The 20618-nt window shown below is 36.1% G+C and overlaps 1 protein-coding gene across 5 annotated transcripts in view; it reads right to left on the minus strand.

The window, feature by feature from the left end:
• Positions 1-5112: 5112 nt before the first annotated feature.
• Positions 5113-20618, minus strand: part of LOC108379465 (serine proteinase stubble) — a 29325-nt gene continuing 13819 nt past the window's right edge. For 2 of the 5 annotated variants that reach the window (XM_017635829.1, XM_017635821.1), the window contains exons 2-6: positions 17961-18137; positions 9081-9671; positions 8567-8744; positions 5839-6136; positions 5113-5780 (exon numbers count right to left, since the gene is read on the minus strand). In XM_017635829.1, coding sequence (XP_017491318.1) covers positions 5484-5780; positions 5839-6136; positions 8567-8744; positions 9081-9671; positions 17961-18137 — 1541 coding nt within the window. In that variant the 3' untranslated portion in view covers positions 5113-5483. The remainder of the gene's footprint in view (positions 5781-5838; positions 6137-8566; positions 8745-9080; positions 9672-17960; positions 18138-20618) is intronic. The other 3 variants (XM_017635842.1, XM_017635836.1, XM_017635849.1) reach the window with 2 other exon arrangements.

A 20618-nucleotide genomic window follows, 5' to 3' on the forward strand; every position in this document is an offset into this window, starting at 1 on the left:
CACAGCAGATAACCTAAAGATAAACCAGGGAGCGTAAAAGAAAATAAATGAATAAAACCCAAAAAAAAAAAAAAATACGGGGAGGTAAAAAAAGTAAAAAAAAAAATTAGACAAAGCAAGATGTGAAATAATTATGAGTTTTGAAAGGTTAATAAGTGTGCAAGAATACATACATATATACGTATGTACGAGTAAGTGTCTGCGTAACTACAAGTATTTAGCAGCCACAGAAGCGAAATGAGCAAACACACATCAAAAACAATGCCAATCAGTCAATGGACTGCAGTCAGTGACTAAAACCAGCGGTGGCGCAAGTATAAAAACTAGAAACGCAAACGACTCAGACGAGTTGGATGTTATCTGCTGATTGACCTAAGTATGTTTGTAAGTACACCCAACGCTGGTGCTAAAAAATCTCTTTGTTATTGCAGCAAAGAGATTTGCAAAACGCCCAACTGAAGTTCGGTGGGCCGAAAGGCATTGGAGTAGTAATTGAAATTTTGCGGTGTGGAATGCATTGCTTTTCAAGAGTATTTATACTATCTGATTAAACTCTCTTACGGCGACAAACCACATCAAAATATTACAGAGAGCGTCTTTGATATGTAAGTGATCGTTCACAGTTAAAAAATTGGCAAAAGTTTTCATCAAGTGAAAAGCTTGAACAAATAAAGCGCCATTTGCAGCTCTCAAGAAAAATCACAAGAAATATTTTTCATTATTTCTGTTGCTTGAAAAAGTATTTTGCTTTGGCTATCAATTTTCTTGAAGAAATAAATAGGTTTGTTTCACAAGATACTTGTAGAAAAGCACGAGCAAAGTTCAAAGTGTAAGCGTATATAAAAGAAACTCTAGGGCTGCGTTTCTCCAAACTCATTTAAGTGGAAATTAACTTAAATTTAATTTTTTATTTAATTCTCATTAAAATTATTTTCAGTTTCAATAAGCTCTTTATTTAAGTGAGTAAAATGAAGTTGTAAAACAGACTTGACCAGCGAAAGCTTTCATTTGTACTGAGAGCTTTTGAGAGCTTTGGCATGCTGTGTTGTAAAAGCAGGGCTGGTATACAAGTAAGCAGCAGATACACAAAATTGTGGTTTGTGTATATTGATCAGCTGATTAAACGTGTAACATTTCTGAGTGTGGTTACTCTAATTTAATTTTTATTTAAGTGAAGAGTATAGGTTACTTAAATCAATATTAATAACTAATTAAAATTGATTGGTGAAACCAAACATTCGTAAATTAAAGTAATTTTCACTAAAATGAATCTACTGAAACTCAGCCTAAAACTTACTTGAGGAACGCTTATGTGTAACTCGAATTGACTTAGAGTTGCTTGGGGAACAAGCCTAATATACGATTTTTTTCTTGACAGCTGCAAGCTGATTTAAAAAAATTTTATAGAAGAAAATTTCGTTCCTGACGGAACATAATTTATTTTATAGGCGAATTTCGGTTTAATTCTTTTTAGTGGATAAATAACATTTAAAAAAGACACCAAACGTCTTCACATTGCAGACAACGATTTTTCACATTTTCCCCATTTAGGCGGCACTGTGTGACTGGTCTGTTGAAATTGCCTCAAATTTATATGTATATCTTAATTTCGTTGCGTCTTTCGTTTATTAGTTATTCGATTAGCCTGTTAAGCCATGTACGTGATCAAACTCGACAATGTAGAATAGCACCCCTGCATGCTGTTTGTAAATTTGTAACTTGGTACTTATTATTGACAACGTGCAACATGGTCAGGTGTCAGCCTTACATACAAGTAAGTACTATGGAGGTGCCACAAACCAAGACAAGCAAATGTATCTTAAGCGGCTTTTAGATGAGGCGATTTCTTGACACGTAGTAATCGCCTGCAAAAGTTGACTTGCTGTCTTCTTTTAGGCAAGCGATGTTTGAGTCACCATTTACACTAGCGATTTTTCTTCAGCAATGTTGAATAGCCTAGAAAATCGCCTCATGTAAATGCAGCATTACTTTCAACAAAAATTTTTATTGAAGAGAGAGAAGGGCAGCACAGCTTAATGTTTGAATTCAATTAACGAAACGTGACGCTCTGCTCGTTGGTTCATAGCGAATCGGCGCGCAAGAGCATGGAAGAGCATTGATGCAAGTGCAAAGAGAAGAAGAAAAATAAATGAAATGCAATACAGTTTAGAAGTAACTGCATTTGTATTTAAGTATAATGTAATTTGCTCGAAAAGAAGTTGGTACATTAATCGTAAGAAGTATTAATTAGTCGCATTTTTCGCTTAACTTTTTTACTAAACCATGATTATTGTACTAGAATTTTTTAGTAAAAAAGTAAAAAAATACCTAAAAAGTAAAGAAACCTACATAAATTAAATAAAGCAGAGAATAATACTCGCCTAAATTCATGCAATGAATCTTAACTTTAAGCCAATTGCTGTTTTTACCCTTCCCCGTTGTATTTTACATGCACACATATGTATATACATATATTAATCAGCACTGATGATTTTGAAGCAGGATTAAGATCTGTCTTAACTGATCTTATTTTGTTAGAACATATTGTAAGTTATTTTATTTATTGGAAACTTGCTTGCAGATGTTTATAGTGGCTAATTAAATACTATTGACAAATGACTGTAAAAGATATACAATTTATATGTCAGTTCCCCTTCTCCAATATTTCCAAAAAGTCATATCAAAAAATGCCCTCTAATGCGGTTAATATGTAAAAGGAATGTGATCTTCATACACTTCGGCTTTAACTGTTATTTTATTGCCACTAGGTATGCCAATTAAATTTTTAAACTCTACCTAATTTGCGAAAAAAATTTACCGAAAAGTTGATATATTTAGCTATATAAAAGGTCCAACTGACGAGACACAACCATGTTTTAGAATAGATGAATCACTTAATTTCGAATTCTGTAATCTTTCGTTTTAAAATGAAATATTCGCTGTCTATCTTTGCTAAATAGAATCAACTACACGATTCTGTCATTAGTTCCTGCTACTCCAGCTTGGTGCAATTACCTAGCAATAAAAAAAAAACAGTAAGGGCTTTCCTCAAAATTTAATTGGTTACGTCTAAAAATTACCAAAATGTTGTTAGTGCACCAAATTAACTTTCAAATGAAAAAGGCGTAAAAAAGTACAATTGTGCCTACTTTTCCATCACTGATTTAATAAAAAAAATATAACAGCCTAAAAGTATGCTCTTAGCATATACATACATATGTGTGTGTGTTTTCTGGCGAATGGATAAAATATGGTAGGCTTACACCATTAGCATGGATCGTTTTATTGGCTGAGATATTCGCCGCTTACAACGCGAAAAAGCCTGCATATCTTCCGCAGAACATTTATCTCAAATAATCCAACGACCGCCTCATTGAATGTTGTCATTGCCCATGCTTCTGCTCCATACCCCTGGTATGGGCATGCTGAGTGACTTATAGTATGGGCTTTTTGTACGATGAGAGAGAACCACTTCTCAGTAGCCTGCTCGTCCAACGTATGGCGAGATGGTGTTATGTCTCTGCTACTCTCGGTGGTGGCACTCAACAAAGGTGGAATAAAGGTAGCAGCGTACGTACATGATGTAGTGGTGGCGGTAGCAGTTCCTTTCCCCACAACGATTAGTGAAATATTAGAGCAAGCTCTGCTCAGGCTACACTTAAGGGCTATAAGAAGTGGCTTAGGCAAATTAAAACAGTAATAACCGAGTACCAATACAAACCCAAAATGAGTTAGTTTGGTAGCAAGGTATATAAATAAACAATAAAATGTGAAGAAATTAAGCAGCATAAAAAGATCAGCGTATGCAAGTGCTGCAGGAGCCAACAGGTTAGGTTAGATTATCAGGCTACCTCCATAGATGGAAGCCCACTTAGACACGACTGTGCTGTCCGTTGTGATGCCCTTAAGAGGAGAGAGGGGTAGGAAAAGAGGTGGAAGGTAAGGGAGAGGGAGAACTAAGTCGTGTCCTTATGATGCGCTGAATGTGATTCTGCATTAACAGCCCATTGGACTCAACCTCCGTGGAATTGCTGCGAACTATCAGCATCAAAGATTCAGGCTGCTGGAGAGCGCTGCACATGGTCATAGTAGTGTTTAAGGCAAGCTTTTTGAATCAGGGAAATAATAAGAGTACATTTATACATTCAAAGATAGATTTCAGGAAAAACTTGCAGGTAAAATTTCCTCCTAAACGAGACTGGAGTAGGTGCAGGTTAGTTTAGGAGAATTGTGTGGCCGCGGAGGTGTTCTCTGAGATTTTGAATGTCTCTCTTAACTTTCGACTACCGATCTAAGGTAGAATCTTCCAAGCAGGGAATCGAGAGGACCTGCGAAGCATACGAAAAGCATAAGTTTTCTAAGACAGTTGTCAACGGCCGCGTCAATAGATGTCTCCCTAGTCGGCATTCCTAGCCATAGGAATATATTAGCACAGAAACTAGATGGCTGTTGAAATTGTTAATTGTTGTTGTCTTGATGAAGAAAAAGCAGAGACAATATACTACCTTCTCGGACTCAGCAAAGAGAATAACAATTAAAACTGAAACGCTAAAAGGGTCCTTCCGTACAACCTACGGTGCCGGAGCTGTGATCTCATGGAAAATAAGAAAATGGTCCAAAATTATCTTTGAGAGTGCCCAGAATGATACACTAGGACTCTCCATCCAAATTATTATGTATGTAGATTTCTTATTGCCTTCTTAGTAACACAAATAGATTCATCGACAAATCCAAGTAGTTTGGCGAGGCTGACGAATCATGAAAACAGATAACATTTGCATCCTGGACAAGTGCACAGGTGACGCTTCTACTAACCAACCAACTTTTTTGTGAATCAACCTTTTGAAGAAATATTAGTTTTAGTGTATCTAGTTATGTTGCAAATGTAATCAAAATAACAAGAATTTTCCAAATAACTCGCCTCTAGCCTCGTTTACCAAATGACTATTACTCAGAAAGTCCTCTCAATAATGAATCAAAATAAATATACGACTATAAATTTGATAGATACTAATTTCGTATTGGTTGTTAAGATACATACTTTTTATTTTATTTGTGTTTCCTTAAATTTATGTAAAAACTAAATATTCGTACAAAACTTTTTTAGCCTAATATAAATTACTAAAATACTCGGAAATACATTATGTTTTTTCATTTAAATCTATTAAGAATGAAGTTAAGTGGAAAGCCATACATATTTAATGGGTTAATTACCAAAGGGGGAATAAGTCAGCATTCTTTCATCAAAAGAAATTTCAGATTAAAAATTCAATATTGCTCAGGAAACAACATATTTTATCTAAATCGGTATACCTCTTTAAAAACCCATATCAGAGCTTAGGCTTAAAATCACTGAAAATTAGAAGCTTCAATAACGAAGAACAGCAAAAGAATATAATAAAGTAACGATTTAGGTGGCATGTCGTAAATATGTGTGCACTGCAGTCTTTGGCAAGTGTGAGCGAACCGATGCAGCAGCAGCATTACGCATTATCGTTGGCCATCACCTTGCTGATCCACGGCACAAATTTTTGTATATTCGTATAAACACCGGGTAGATGTTCACGACCACAGCCAATACCCCAAGACACCAAGCCGATTAGCGTTTTTCGGCCATCCAGCGTTAAGGTGAGCGGGCCACCAGAATCACCTTGGCATGAGTCACGGCCACCCTCTTTGTAGCCTGCGCAAAGGAAGACATCATGAATCGCTTCACGACGACCTGCAGCACGGAACCAACGCTGACAGCGATCATTTGAGAGCACCTCAACGTCCACTTCCTTAATGCGATAGAAAAGAGGATAAATAATCGTCATTTTTTTTTAATATTCCTTTTACCTGTAACACTGAGGGCACTGTGCTTTGACCATGCCGCGTGCGTCCCCAGCCAGCGACTGTCGCCATTTTGCCCACCAACTTGGTTGCTGGCGGTGGTAAACACACCGGTATTATGTGCTGTTTGTATACAACATTTCGATCTAACCGAATTAGCGCTAAGTCATTTTTGAAATCTGCTGGATTGTAGTGTGGATGCACTTCTTTGCGTTCGATGCCGTATTCCTCGTGATTCAGCCGCTCTTCCTGACCACGTACATCCCACTCGCCCAGACGGATTTTCATATTCGAGTTGGCGGTGCTGGGGAAGAGAACAAATAAAAAATTTCGTATTATTTAGTATAAGGAAATAAAAAAGTATTTAAAAGGAAGTTTAGCTCCCCATTTACTGGCATGAAGTACTTAAATATTCCCTCAGCCTTAATAGGAGCTCAAAACAAATGAGGAATTTCTGAGAAAGATTTAAACGTATAAATAAAATACAAGCACGAATACGAAATTATTTTGCAATAACCTTTTCGATTCAAATTAGTCTAAGCAGAACTGGAATATTTATTGATTTTCGGAGGACTTTGCACAAAATGCTGTTGTAAAACTTTACCAAACACTGCGATTTGTGGAGTCTAGATTTGGCGACTACGGTAGCTAATAATCAACTTTACAATATAAAATACAGGATAAACTCCTGTGGAGTCGTATATCTGAAGAAGGGCCGAATTTAGGGCGGCGCGAAAGGGGCGGTTGCCCTGGGCGCCAAATTGAGGGGAGCGAAAAATTCTGGGATACAGTTTATTTTTTTAATGCATACAATTTTCGAACGGGAATTTTCTTCACGGAAGGATGGGGGTCCCGGAACTAAATGCGAGAGTACTATTTACACAATGGATATGGCATTCATTGAATTACTGCCTCTTCATCCAGCACATATATCACGATTTTTTGTATACTTCAGCGCATCTATTTTCAATACTGAGCATCTACCCAGAGATGGACCATTTTCAAAAATCATGTTCAAAATCTAACCGTCAAACCATTATGCGCGAAGTCATTAAATATCAAGCGAAATAAATTTAGGAAGCTCTAATGGAGATCTTCTTTTTCTCTGATTTGAAATTTTCTCATCACTCTGGCTGGTTGGTATGAGACCCATTCCAGAACAATGTCATGAGTAAATTAATGCAGAGTAAAACCATGGATATCGTTGCAGCCACTGAGTCGATAGGAAGTTGCGATGAATTTCTATACGCCTACAGAAATAAGGGCTTTGAATTTGCGGCAAAATATGCTCATATTGCAAAAGAAGAAGATGTTCGATCATGAAAGTCAAAATGAGTCTGCAATTTCAACACCAGAAGATCAATTTAGAACTGATTTTTTCGTTCTTCAAAGGAGCCGGTAAATGCCCTTAATGCAGATTTGTTTAGCGTCGATAACACTTCAGTATGACTATTGTTCAGCCTGGTATTCTTCAACCCTCCTTAATAGATAAGATACCAGTGGTAGTAGGTAGTTTTCCACTTCACAAATGCAAATTAGCAGAGCCGTGTCTATCCATTTCGTCGATTATTCCGTTGTCTTAGATATTACTATGTCGAGGAATCCAGCAGAGAGGCGACTGGATGTGATTCAGCAAGTTCTGCAATGCACAACATTCCCGATTTACTTTCGGCTTTATTATCCTGGAACACAATGTGTTGAATACCGCCTGACTGTCAACCTGATTGCCCCTGACAGACACTTACTATTTGGTATAAGAAAATACACCTTATCTACCGACAAAGATCTCCGCCTGAAAGACACTGCCCTTATCTGCAGGCCGTTTAAAACGTGAGCCGTCTCCTTTTCGATCGTTAAGCCAAGGGTGTAGATGGCAATACCATCATTTACCGACAGTAGGCCGACTTCCTAATCTTCCCTAGTTCGAAAATATATGCGAATCTTAAGACTAAAATCCAAGTATGACGTGAGGTAATCAGTTTCGACATCTAAATCGGCTTTGATTCTATTATACCGGAAGAAATTATTTATCTTCAGGACCTCTTTTTGCCCGAAATTGGTCTAAGTCTTAGTCTAAGAGCTCATTCGGTGGCTGCTGATGCAACGAATACTTGTTGTGGCTTCAAGTAAAATATCATGTTCGGCCCTTCTTATGGTTCGCTGCTCACGGCGCCTGATATACCGAGGCTAACGTGGCTCTGCACTCATCCAAATATGCTCCGATTGATGCTTTTATTTAATGTTTTCCACCATACCAGCACTACTGAGGTAAAAATCGGTCGGATGACTTTGATTTACTTGGCTCAGCTGTTGTGCTACATTGCGCTTTCACGTAAGTGAGGAGTTAAGGATAATTTCTCGTTATTATACCTCGAAGGAAAGGCTCAGGTTAGTTTTGGCGACGGGATTAATGGAATTTTGTTTTACTCGTGAACGAAACAAGTTTGCGTTTAGAATTAGATTCTATGTGCTTACCAACTGTTGACAAGAATTTGCCGGAAATTAGTTTCGCCAAGTCATAGAAAACTACCTTCATCCTCTTAACTTTAAAACTTTCTAGCAGTTTATTAAACACCAATAGCCACAGTAGGGTTAACAAGACCCCTACCTGCGGAGTTCCCCTTGTTTCTGGATTTTTGACCGTCCGCTTCATTGCATTCATTATAATGCTTACATTTGTTAATTAAAGAAAAGTTAGTGCTATGCTAAGGCAATGCCGCTTCTCTTTACTTACGTTGCTACACAATGCGCCGCAGTAACCACCCAGCGATTAGAGACAAGTGCGCCACCACAGCTAAGCTTACGCGAAAGAAATCCACTTTTGATCAGCGCCACCTGCCAGGGATGTGAACCAAAACCCGTCGAGTGACCGCCCACTATGCGATTGGAGCGCGCATACACCTCGCCACAGCCTGAAATGAAAAGAAAAAAAAAATAGTGACGCTATTAAAATTTCATAAAAATTTACATATTTTATTACGAAATTTTCCAAGAAAAGAGAGTGCAATGCTCACAAACCGTGAAATACAGAAAATAACAGAAACAAAAGTGTAACGAAGTGCGTAAGCATTCAAGTGCGGAGTTTAAGTTATTTACATACAAAGGAGAAAACTCTAAAGTGAGATTATAAGTGAGTGAAGTAAATATCAAACTTAATACATAAATAGATTCCCTTCAAACAAGGCAAGAGTCCAAACAAAACAGTGAAAATAATGAAAGTTCTAGAAACGTCAAAACTGCTTTGGTACCCGGCACTGGTCGATAAGTGGTTCCATCAGAATAAAGGCCACCGCCGCCGCCGCCGCCGCCGCCGCCGCTATTGTAGTCTTCTGCCGCTTCGCCCGCATTCAGGTCCAGCACGTTGCCCACAGCAAATGGCTGTGGATGTGGTAGCAATTCATGCGGTCCACTTTCTGCCGAATGCGCGGGCGGTCGCTCCAAATCGAAGAAGGTGTCCAAGTGATTGGTGATGCCAGATGGCGAGGCGCCCAAGCCGAGTTGATTAGATTCATGTTCCCAACTGCTCGACGCCGCAGCTGTGCCACCGCCACCACCTGACGGTCCAGGCCGGTAGATGTGCGGCTTGTATGGCCGCTTTGTGGAATACAACGACTGTGTGACTTGGTACTGATGATTATTGATGACGGTGGGGTAGTGATGGAGCGGCGGGCGTGAGGAGCCCAATGTGGTGTGTGCGCTGCTGCTGCTCTGTATTCCGTGGAGGTTGTGTGCTTGCGTGAGTGGCGAACTGCTGCTGCTGCTGCTGCTGCCACCATGCAGATAGTGTTTGTTATGGCTGGCCAGGTCGGGATAAATGTCATGCAGGTGTATGATGTCACCTAGATTGGCCGAAGCGTGATTATACATATATGTACATATAGATATGTTAAGCGATAAATATGTATGTATTGTATGCATGTTTGTATGTCGCTATTTGTAATATATAAGTAGATTTATAACAAGCGCAAAGTATAATTGGTTTGCAGAAGCTTCATCATTGCATAAAAATCTTATAAATTTTTTTGTATCTTTTTAATAAAACGGAATAAAGCAGCTTATGTCTGTTAATTATTTGAAAAAAAAAATCAAAGAACTATTCGAAGATACTAATTGTTCCCCTCTATACATGACCGGATATAAAATGCCAGATGCAAATCGAACTGCAGTTCTCTGGTTTGCTAAACGAATAGAGTATTCTACAAACCAGCGCCGCATGTGACATTCCTTTGGTGAAGTGTGTACATATTATTACATTGGTAATCATAGCCATTAGAGACCAATCGGGAACTAACTGACCATCTTATTTATAATAATACCCGCATGAAACCATTTGTGACTAACTAATGCCGAACTGGACCCCATTGAGACTAATCCCTGAATACTTTTTTACAGATTAGTTGAACAATTTTTTACAGGGATACTTTGTATATCTGTGTAGTTATCGATAAATCCGTCAATATAACTCGTCTTAATAATTGTTAAATCGATCTTTTTGGCGAAGAAAATTGTATATGAAATTGAAGGATTTCATGACTGAAGTTGGTCCCTACACGGTTGCAAATGGAAATCACTCACTCAACATTTTTAAAAGGCGACACCAGTTGTCAATTTATAGAGGAGATGCCAACATCACCCTGTTGACATTAATTTGGGCTGATGAATACATGCCCGAATATTGGTGTACCTTTTCCAAACCAAAATAAAGGAGATCCCACTGTTTGCGCCATTATCAAGGAATGAGTGTTCTATGTAGTATTACTTGTAAGGCCCAATCGGCGAAAGTGTGCGCAGACTGAGGACTGATGTTGAAACGCATAATTCAAACTGACCATCTGAATTGCAGAAGCATCATGTCTAACAACGTTAGCACAGGCTTTTCCTGCTAAGAGAAGGAAAAAACGAGGTTAGCCTAGAGGGGGACGCGGAAAAGTCAAAGTACCTCCTGTAAAAACACAAATAATCTTAGGGTCGCTGTTGGCAGCGTTGTCTTTAATGTATTGAACGATTTTGTGTTACTAAATAGGATCGAACATTAGCATAGCCAATAATGTCAGCTAGGAGTTTCAGCGAAGAATAACACTTGCTAACAGGTACTAACTACTTTGTGTTTAGTAGGCAATTGGAGAGTAGAGCATTTCCGACGGCCAACAAAAATCAAGATTTATATATGGCACAGAAGTAGAAGAGGAATTTGGGGTAGTTTGGAAAAATAATTCTCCCCAAATCTATGAGCGACGGGTTTAGCAGAAGAACTGAATACGGGTATAGGGAGTTTAATTGAGATCCGACATTGGTGATGGAACATGAATAATGATGGTGTTTGTTATATAATGAGCTAGACCTTTATGGAAAAATAATAAACATAAAATAAACAAAAGACAAATAGTCCAAATTGATCAGCTGCGCACAAGTGTATATCTTTTTCGCGCATAGGTTCTTTAAAAGTTTAGAATGTTTCATAAGTAAGCGTTGCTTTTATGGATTCTATAGTTTAAATTGAGAGGGCATTTGTCTTTTAATACTTCATAATGTCTACCATTAAATACAATTGAAGAGTGTCTCAGAGCGTAGTAGTGCAAAGGCATAGAGAATTTTTTAGATGATAGAGAATATGTAAAGTGGCAAAAATATAATAAGGGACATGACATGAGTTTTGCTATTTAATGCCTACATATTATCATTTGATGAAAAACGAGAAAGTGCGATTTTATGTAAATTAAAAACATTTTTGTGCAAGGTAAAAGTCGACACCCGTTAGAGGACACTCGTAATCAAAATACTAGTTCAAGTTGAAAATTTTGGGCTACCAGAAATTTCAATGCTCAATAAAGGTATTTAGTTTAATCTAAGGCATAAACTTTAGTTAAAATTTCTAGCAATATTTACTTTACTTAGCATTGTAAAATATTTTTGGCTCGTGCATGTACCAGTAAGTCTAAGGTATGCCTTATTTTAAACAAAAAACAACAACAAAAAAAACATCCCCAAGTAGTGAATGCATGCAGACACGCTTAAAATACGAGAGTACAAAATTGTGTAAAAGATGATAGTGTTGCGGCTTAAAAGTAGACGTAAATATGCAAACTTACGAGTATATGTATATTAAGGATGGAGGCATTCAAGTAAATTTGGACACCTTTGCAAGCTACGCTCACCTTGTATCCGCATTAGATGATTGACATAATGGTTAATTTCTTTATTCCGAGATAGATTATATCGTCGAAGTATTTCGCGTTAATGCCACTTCCCTCTTCTTGCACCTCTAAGATTTTTGCTGAAATACCGGCAGAAAAGGACTTGCCACTTGACAGTTTTTACTTTTTTCAACATTTGTGTTTACATAAATAGAAATTTATCCGCTTTCAGAGTTACTAAGCAATAAAAAAATTAATATCTTTTACAGCTTACAGCTCTACATGAAGTATACCTACATACAATACCGTTCATTTGGTTTGTAGGTTACAAAGGTCTTACGATTGGTGCCTGTGACGAATTTGCCGTAGACATTTCTTTAATGTTCACTCAACCACAAATTCATATTCGGACACATTAAATTAAATAGATGTCAACGTAACTTGCACTTTCGGTCATTCAAATGGGCGGGCCTTACGCAAATGCGAGGAACATTAAATTATGTGTTAAATAATAAAAAAAAAACTAGAAAGGAGAAATACAAATAATTGGAGTCTTTTTTGGTGAGTATAAACTTTTCCTTACTGCCACAATTGTATTTTTAAATTAGCGTGTTTATGTAAAAAATAAAAATAAAAAAATAATATTCCACCGCAAAGGAAGGAAAACCGAAAATTGTCTCAGAGGTTACGAAACTGTCAGGTTAATTGCAGTGCTGGTCAAATTGTTGTGTCATAATAAATTTGCTTGTATAAGTATGTATGTATGTATGCAAGTGCAGGCTGGGAATTTCGTGTTTTAATTTATCTATGAATGCTTAAAAAAATGTTGCCATCTTGATTGGCGTACGACAGGAAGTGACATAAACATGAAATTCTTCGTACACATATAAACCATAACCAAGACTTTGATTGTAGGTATCCCAGAAGCTTCGTTTTGAACTCATTTTAAGCTATAAGCAATTCTAAAGAAATGGTGAAAATCAGGACGATACTCTGCAAACAAATATTCTAGAAAGTATTTCATTCTAAAAATATCCGAATAATTGAAGCGAAAATATGGAAAGCGCTACCAAGTTTCACTTTAGACTTAAATAAATGCGAAATGTTAAGCCAAATACTTAGCAGCATACTTTATTTGTTTTATAGATGTTTCCGCAATAATTTTTTTCTTTGTAATTTTTGTTGTGTTTAACATTCGCAATATGCCTGTTTTATAGTCCAAATACATGTTGGTGGTAGCGTTGTTTTATTTATTTAAATTTTGTAATTCTTTTCTCTGCATAGTCACAGTTACAGCCATAAGTTCACACTTCAGTGCCGCAGACAATTTCATTTAGGGTCTCTGTGAAACTTCACTTTTTCACTTTTTCATTTTCTCGAACTATATTTCGTCAAGCGTATATGTACATATGTATTCAACAAAAGTCATAAAAAAGAGCGAAAATTCCCAAAGAAAACTCCAAAGTTCACTCACACACACCAGCACAATCGTGCATTCATTAACCGGAAATGGCAAAGTCGAAGTGAAGAAGAAAGTGAAATTAAAAGATTAAACCGCAAGATTATTGGCGTAAAACAAAAAAAAAAGATTTGTGAAAATCCAGACACACAAAGGTACTGCCCAAATGTTTATATAAATATATGTATGTATATGGAAATAAGTAGATATGTATGCACGTCTGGAAAAGTTGTTTCGTAACAGAAATTAGTTCGCTTCCGCTCACAAGTTAGTGATTTTCTATGGAGGGCAGTGACAAAAGCTTTTGGCATAGTTACTACCTAAAATTGGTTTAACAGAGGAAACTACATAAATTAGTTTTTTTTTTTTTACAAAATATAGGAATGCATTTCTTTTAGCGCACATTTTGGCTAACGAAATAGATCTAGAAGATAATTATACTGCACGACAACAAAAAAAAAAAAAAACAGTCACAAATTCAGTATGGCAATGAGTAAAGAGGAATAGCTCTAGAATATTGCACCACCTGCCGTTTTGTCCCTAAAAATCACAATTTTTTTTACAGTGTATTGAAGTTTTCCTTATTTGATCCCAAGTTGATCTGAATTATTTCAAATATCTCGTATAAGACTACATTTCCCATTAATCTTCACTTTAAAAAGCTATAGCAAAATTTTATGGCGCATATTTTTGCGGAACGTTTTAATGCACTAATTCTCACCCGTGTGGGTCGTTTTGACCCTTGTTTTGGGTCAAATCTAATAGTAATTGAAAATTCTCCCACCTCATGTTGACCTGTTGACCTTTACTTCTAATCACAATATAATTATTTAATTTCAGTATCAATATAAATCCAGTATGGCTGCCGTCACAAAATGTCGGATTACATATATTTTCACAAACCTCAAATAGATGGTCAAATACGGTACACTATGAAAAATTTTCAAATTTAAAATGACCGCCGCGGCCACAAAATGGCATATTAAATATTTTGTTTTTCAATAAATTCAATATCAAATGAAGGAGCTTTCCAAGTGGTCTTTTTAACCGACTTCCAAAAAAGGAGGAGGTTATCAGTTCGTCGGAATATATATATATATATTTTTTTTTTAAGTATATTACCGCATAGCTTTGGACCACCTCAACCGATTTCGATAATTCTTTTTGCATCGGAAAGGCAGTATCTCAGAGGTGGTTCCATACTAATCTGGTTTAGAGCCGATCATTGGATCATGAAATATATATATATATATATTTTTTTAAGTCGGGTTTTCTTTTTTTCTAAAAATTACTTGTTATTTAATATCAATACTTAGAGTGTACCAAGCCAAAATGGCAACATATTTAAATTTCAGGAAATCCTCTGCAATCTCAAAGTAGCAGACGCTCTTTTGGCTAACTATTACCTGCAATTTCATAAAGTGAAGTTCGCCCTATTATTTTTTTGTTGGAACTAAGATAGCACCTGGAGAAGGTGCCAGCAAGAATTTGTAATTGTCATTCCATTGTAATCCATGAACTAAAAAGAAAACGAAACAATCGAAAAATTCCAACTTTTTCGGGATGAACAAAAAAGAGGTCTTTGGAAAAAATTCACTGTAATTTGCAATATAAATGGTGTAAAATGAAATTTTCAAGGATGTTCTTGGTTATACTAAAAGTAAGTTTGATGCTGTAGAGGAACGGCTTTGAGTAATTTAAATATTTTGTTTAGTAGCCAGTTGTTTGGCGGTAATAATGTAAAGTGGCTTAAAAGATTTTGGAATACCTTAGGGATCTATTACAGTAATAAATAAATAAATGTTTTTTGGCATCCCAAATTAGGACCCTCTTTTAATTGAGTAGGTACATTTATGTTCCGCTGTGTACAGGCCAGTTAGAGGTAATAATTCATCCTAGGCACGGACACTTATCTTTGTAAGCTATTTGAACGATAGAAACTTTCTTGACGTTGACAAAACTTAGCTATGGGAAATATATGGGCTCAGGATTTTGCATCGTAGGGGCAGTTCAGGAGTTGATAGGTAAAGAATTTCCTGAAATAATCCACCTGCAAAAGCCATCTCAGTTAATCTTTTTAACGCTAGAACTTATCTACTGGGTTCTGTTAAGTCAAATATTAGTTAACAGTCTTGGTCTACTTCATTATGGCCAGTGGCTGTTTCGAAGCTGTTCGATATCTTTGAGGGAGACGTCGAATATTCCGCATAGCTCCGATTAAATTGACCTAAATTAAGATTTTTGGACAACGTTAAAGAGGCTATGACATAGAAAAGGTGAAGTAAGAAAATCTATTATGTGGCTGCATAGATCTTTATCTATTTAAAGTTTTTATTAACAATGCCGGTAGACTATTTCAAAATTGTTTTTATTCCTCTATTCAAATTTTGTCAAAATTTTTCAAACCCCAGATGGACGTGTGCCAGAGTGCCTTCTATTATTGCAGGCCATTCAAATCTACTCATAGGGCTGTATTGCGATTTTAACTGTTTTAGTATGCAAACTTTGAAATTGAAAATGCTTTAAGCGCAAAACGTAAAAAACTTTATGTTGGTTTCTTAGTCAAAAACAAAAAGCCGCTCAACAACAACAGACTCAAGCGAAAAAATGGAAATGCCGCGAATCATCGAAAAACTGCTATGGGAAGACACAAACGCAAGCATACAGCGAAATAAAACTCAAAAAGCAGTTAAAGTAGAATGAAATAAAAAAAAATTATCCTAAGCTAAGCAGGCGGCAGTTCAGGAAAATATAAACAAATGCAATAAAAACAAAGTAAATACATGTTTAGGAGTAATATGTGGAAGTTATCAGAGCACAACGTCAATACACGGAGCATTGTTGTTATACTTATAGTTCGCCATTGTTTTTTTTTGTTTTTATAAAGCGCGCTCACTGTTGGTATTTATTTATTGATATTGTTAACTTTTTCGTTGTTGTTATCGCATGCATTTTCCTTTGGTTTTGTTTTTGATGTTTCGTATTTACTTCGCAAGCACATTTAATTTTACATAAGGAAAATGCTGTGTCTTAATGCCGAAGAAATCGAGTAAAAAGGCATAAAAAGGAGAGTAAGTATGTGGCAATATAGAGTTTAAAATCGGCGCTGCCCAACGGTGAACTGCAGACGTCACTCAGCTGATGGCAGGGCTGCTCAAACTTTTTGTGAGTTTTGGCAAATGATTGGTAGGCTAGTTTTGGATTTTTCTTAGATGTGGACTTGAGTTCGAATCGTATTCTGCTAATCCTAATAATATCATAAATATGAATGTTTGTATGTACCTTTGGATATTTGGATGTGGACCACGCAATAAATACTTAATGGGTTTGGTTGAAACTTTGCAAATTGCGAAGTCTACGGCCACTTTTTATTCCAAATAAATATTGGGCATTAATTATATTTCGATTGGTATGGCAACACCTATAAAAAAAAAAAATCAGCTATAAGTCAAATTTTCTATGGATACCTTATTCATATATATCTGCTCATTACAAGGTAAATGGAGATGAGTTTGGATCAGGGGCGTGGCACCTCCCATTTCCCTGATATTTAAAATCAGCTTTAACATAACTAGAAGTGTTACTTTTACATTAGGCAACGCGAAAGTTCCTATCAGGCAGCGCGAAGCAAAAGGATTTCCACCTGTTTAGTAAATGAATTTCGCATACAGATAGTTTAGGAACTGGGTTTAAAAATAGAGCTTAGATCAATTTAGTCGATATTGTATCACAATTTTTTTTTTTTGAAAAAACATCCTTCTGCTAAAATCAAAAAAAAAAAACAATGTTCGGGAAAAACTGATGCTAATTTTGGAGTCAATAAAAAGGAAGACCTAAGAATTATATTTGAGCTCGCACAGTTCTCATATGTTAGCAACCAGTATTGTGGACTTACACTTTATCTAATTACTTTATCCTGTTAAACAATTTCACCAGCACTTTCTTTTAAATCATCTTACTAAAGTGGCGAAATAAAAAAATTGCTGATACAGGCCAGAATATAAAAAAGCGCAGAGTGGCTAGAGGTATGCATTTTCATTTTTCAAAAAGTTTGAGCACATCTGCTGTTACAGTTCAAGCACCCGCAGCCACCTTCAAACAGCTGGCCACGGCTGCGCATGTGCAATGCATTGACTTAAAGAGTGGCAACACGTTGCATGCACGCTTCCATTGTACTACACAGCTATAAGCATGCATATACATACATACATACATATATAAGTATATATACATAAGTAATTGCTGCAACAGTTGTCATTTTCGAAACTGCACTGCAACACTGAACTGAATTAAATTTATTGCGCAAAATTATTCAACAAAATTATTCAGCGAAATTACATAAGCGCAATTCTTCAGCTATTATAGCATTTTACTAGGCATAAGCGTAGGCATTTACATACACAATAAGAATGTCTGTTATGCGATGTTGCAAAATTACTTAAAAGGCATTTACATAACATTTTGTTCGTACTTTGCTTGTCGACTATTTTTTTTTGTGTGTTGCATATAAGCGTCTCCCCACGTCTTCTACTCACTTGTGTTATTCACTTGACCCGCATGCGTATCCTCGGCATCGAGGTCTTTGTCCACACAGCACGACCAGATCATGCCGCCCGAGCAGAGATCAACCGGCTTACCGCCGCCCAGCACGCATGAAATGGAGAGACCACACTCGAATTTGTGTCCACGAAAACGACAACTCTGCGGAATCACTGAAAAGGAAAAACAAAAACAAGAAAAGCGTGGGAAAAGAAGAGAAAAAGAAGAAAAAGAAAATAAATTAGCCAATAGAAATTAAATCGCTCGTATAAAGCTAAGTAATAATAATTGTAAAGTTGTATTGTATGGATGCGTAGTAAAGTTGAGGTGAAGAAATTATGAAAAAGTAGCAAAGCATGTGAAAAATGATTTTAGTGAAAAGAAAAGAGCTTGGTTTGGTAGTTTTTAAAATATATCAATGTACGCGTAGATATGCGTCATTTAATGTAGTTAAGGTGTCGGTAATAAGAGTTCAAATCATTTTTAAATTGAAGATATTTGTGACAGTATAAATATTGATATGCACTTAAATTTTTTTGGCAGATTAATAATGATGTAAACGGAGGATTCTTTAATGAAATCTACTGATTTTTTTAAGAAAAGTTTAATGACTTCATTGACAAGGATTTAGGAGGTGAACGATCTCGCTATAGCGTAGTAGAAAAATAATCAGTAATAAAATGAGAATTAATAGCAATCGTTAATAACCAAATAGTTTTCTTTTATTGCTCGCATTGCAACCGTACTTGCATCACAGCAGTTTTATAGATAACAATAAACTTTTAATAACATCTTTCGTAATAAAAGACGAAAACCAAAAGCACTCATAGCTTTTAAAAGCAATAATAATTAAAAAAAATAAATAAAAATTTAATGTTTTTTATTAAGAGAAGTTCATTCAACTATCGCTACTTATTAACACCAATAATCAAAAGTAATTAAGGAGGAAGTTATGTTTTCCTGCTTGTTCTGATATTTGATCTAATTGGTACAGCAAAATGTTTTGGAACAAAGTATTTGTCTAATAAAATAAAAAAAGGAGTCAATATTTGTAGTTTTATTTTTTTATTTTTTTGTAAATATAATACAATGCCTAGATATTGTAGATCACTGAAATGACCTCCACTTGCATTCTAGCAGCTGTAAAGTCGCTTTGGTCACTAATCGATCGCAGTGTAGGTGCGTCTCAGTGCTCGAAAAAGGACGCGCTTAAAGGGCTCAGCACTTGCTTGCTTCCCGAATGGCTATAGTCCAATGGCTTCAGATTTGGGCTAATAGATTGCCAACAGACCGAAAAAATGTACTTTGGGATCTTATTTTGTGTCGATTTTGACCTATTAGCTGGAGCGGAATTTTGCTGAAACCATCAAAAATAAGTGGTAGCTGGATAATGGCCATCTTGAAGCCTCGGAATGAGCTCATATGAATTTTGAGATGGCACACCTATTTATGTACCATCCCTTATAGTTCTGTTTATTTAACGTTTTTCGACTGTGGCAATATTCTTTTGTAAGTCTTATCTTTAACACAAAACTCAAAAAGATTTACAATCTTTAATAATTCTAAATTTTATAAAATTTTTTGAATTAATTTATTCAACAATCAAACAGATAAGATAGAAGAGAAAAATATGTCAGTAATTTCAGTGGCTTCCATGGACGTCGCACTGATTTTAATTTTATTTTATATGTTGGAAAGTATTCAGAAGAAGAGTTCATAATGCAGTTTTAGATACATCAGTTATAAATTTAAGCAATAATGAAACCCGTTGTTTTGGTCCCTTAAAGTCGGGATCCTCTTTCAAATGCTGATCTGGCAGACACAAGCCAAGATTTTTGAGCTTACTTCCAGAGGCTAATTCAAGGGCATCCTATTAAAAAGCTTCAGGAAATCAAGGACTTTTATTCAATATCCCACATTTGTACTTTTCACGAATATGAGATTCTGATATAAGAATCCACCTAACACTTAACTGTCATCGGTGGTATTAATGCTGGCCTTGTGTAGTGCTTGACAGAAGAATTTACTCTTAAATTGAAAAGTCAGAATTAACATGAGTGATGCCAGGTAAGTCCCAGATTGGTTCTAACATCACAAAGTATTTTAGAATATAAGCCCTGGATATAAAAAATTTAACATGCTGTCACTTACTTACTGATTTGGAGAAATTCCAATTTTCATACACTGCCGGAACAAAGTATTGACAAACAACAAATTGAAATGAACAAATTTTTCACAATATATGCAACAATACTTATTCTAATATTTTTCCGCCAATAAAAATAAAACTCCTAAACTATGTGCAAAACTCGCGAAAATTCAGCCAATTTTCATCAAAATTTTCAACTTTTTAATCAGATTTTTTTAGAATTTTTTTGAGTATGCAGTTTTGCAGCCCATTAAATTCTAGTAAAACAAGTAAGAAAGTCTAAGTTCGGGCGGAGCCGAACATTAAATACCCGGCGCAAGTATTAAATATGTTTTTTCACCTTTCCGAAACCTTCCGCTAGATGGTAAGCCGGGGTGTATCAATTTTGAGTAAATTAGCGTCCTTCAATTTCGAAATATTGAAGTTTCAAGCATTTCTGAAATTTACCGTTATATGAGAAGCGGCCGTTATTTTAGTCCGATTTCAATAATTTTCAACGTTTTGC

The sequence above is a fragment of the Rhagoletis zephyria genome, unplaced genomic scaffold (assembly GCF_001687245.7).
Source record: "Rhagoletis zephyria isolate East Lansing unplaced genomic scaffold, Rhagoletis_zephyria_1.1 Rzeph_scaffold_00123, whole genome shotgun sequence".
In the NCBI taxonomy this organism is placed as follows: Eukaryota; Metazoa; Arthropoda; class Insecta; order Diptera; family Tephritidae; genus Rhagoletis; species Rhagoletis zephyria.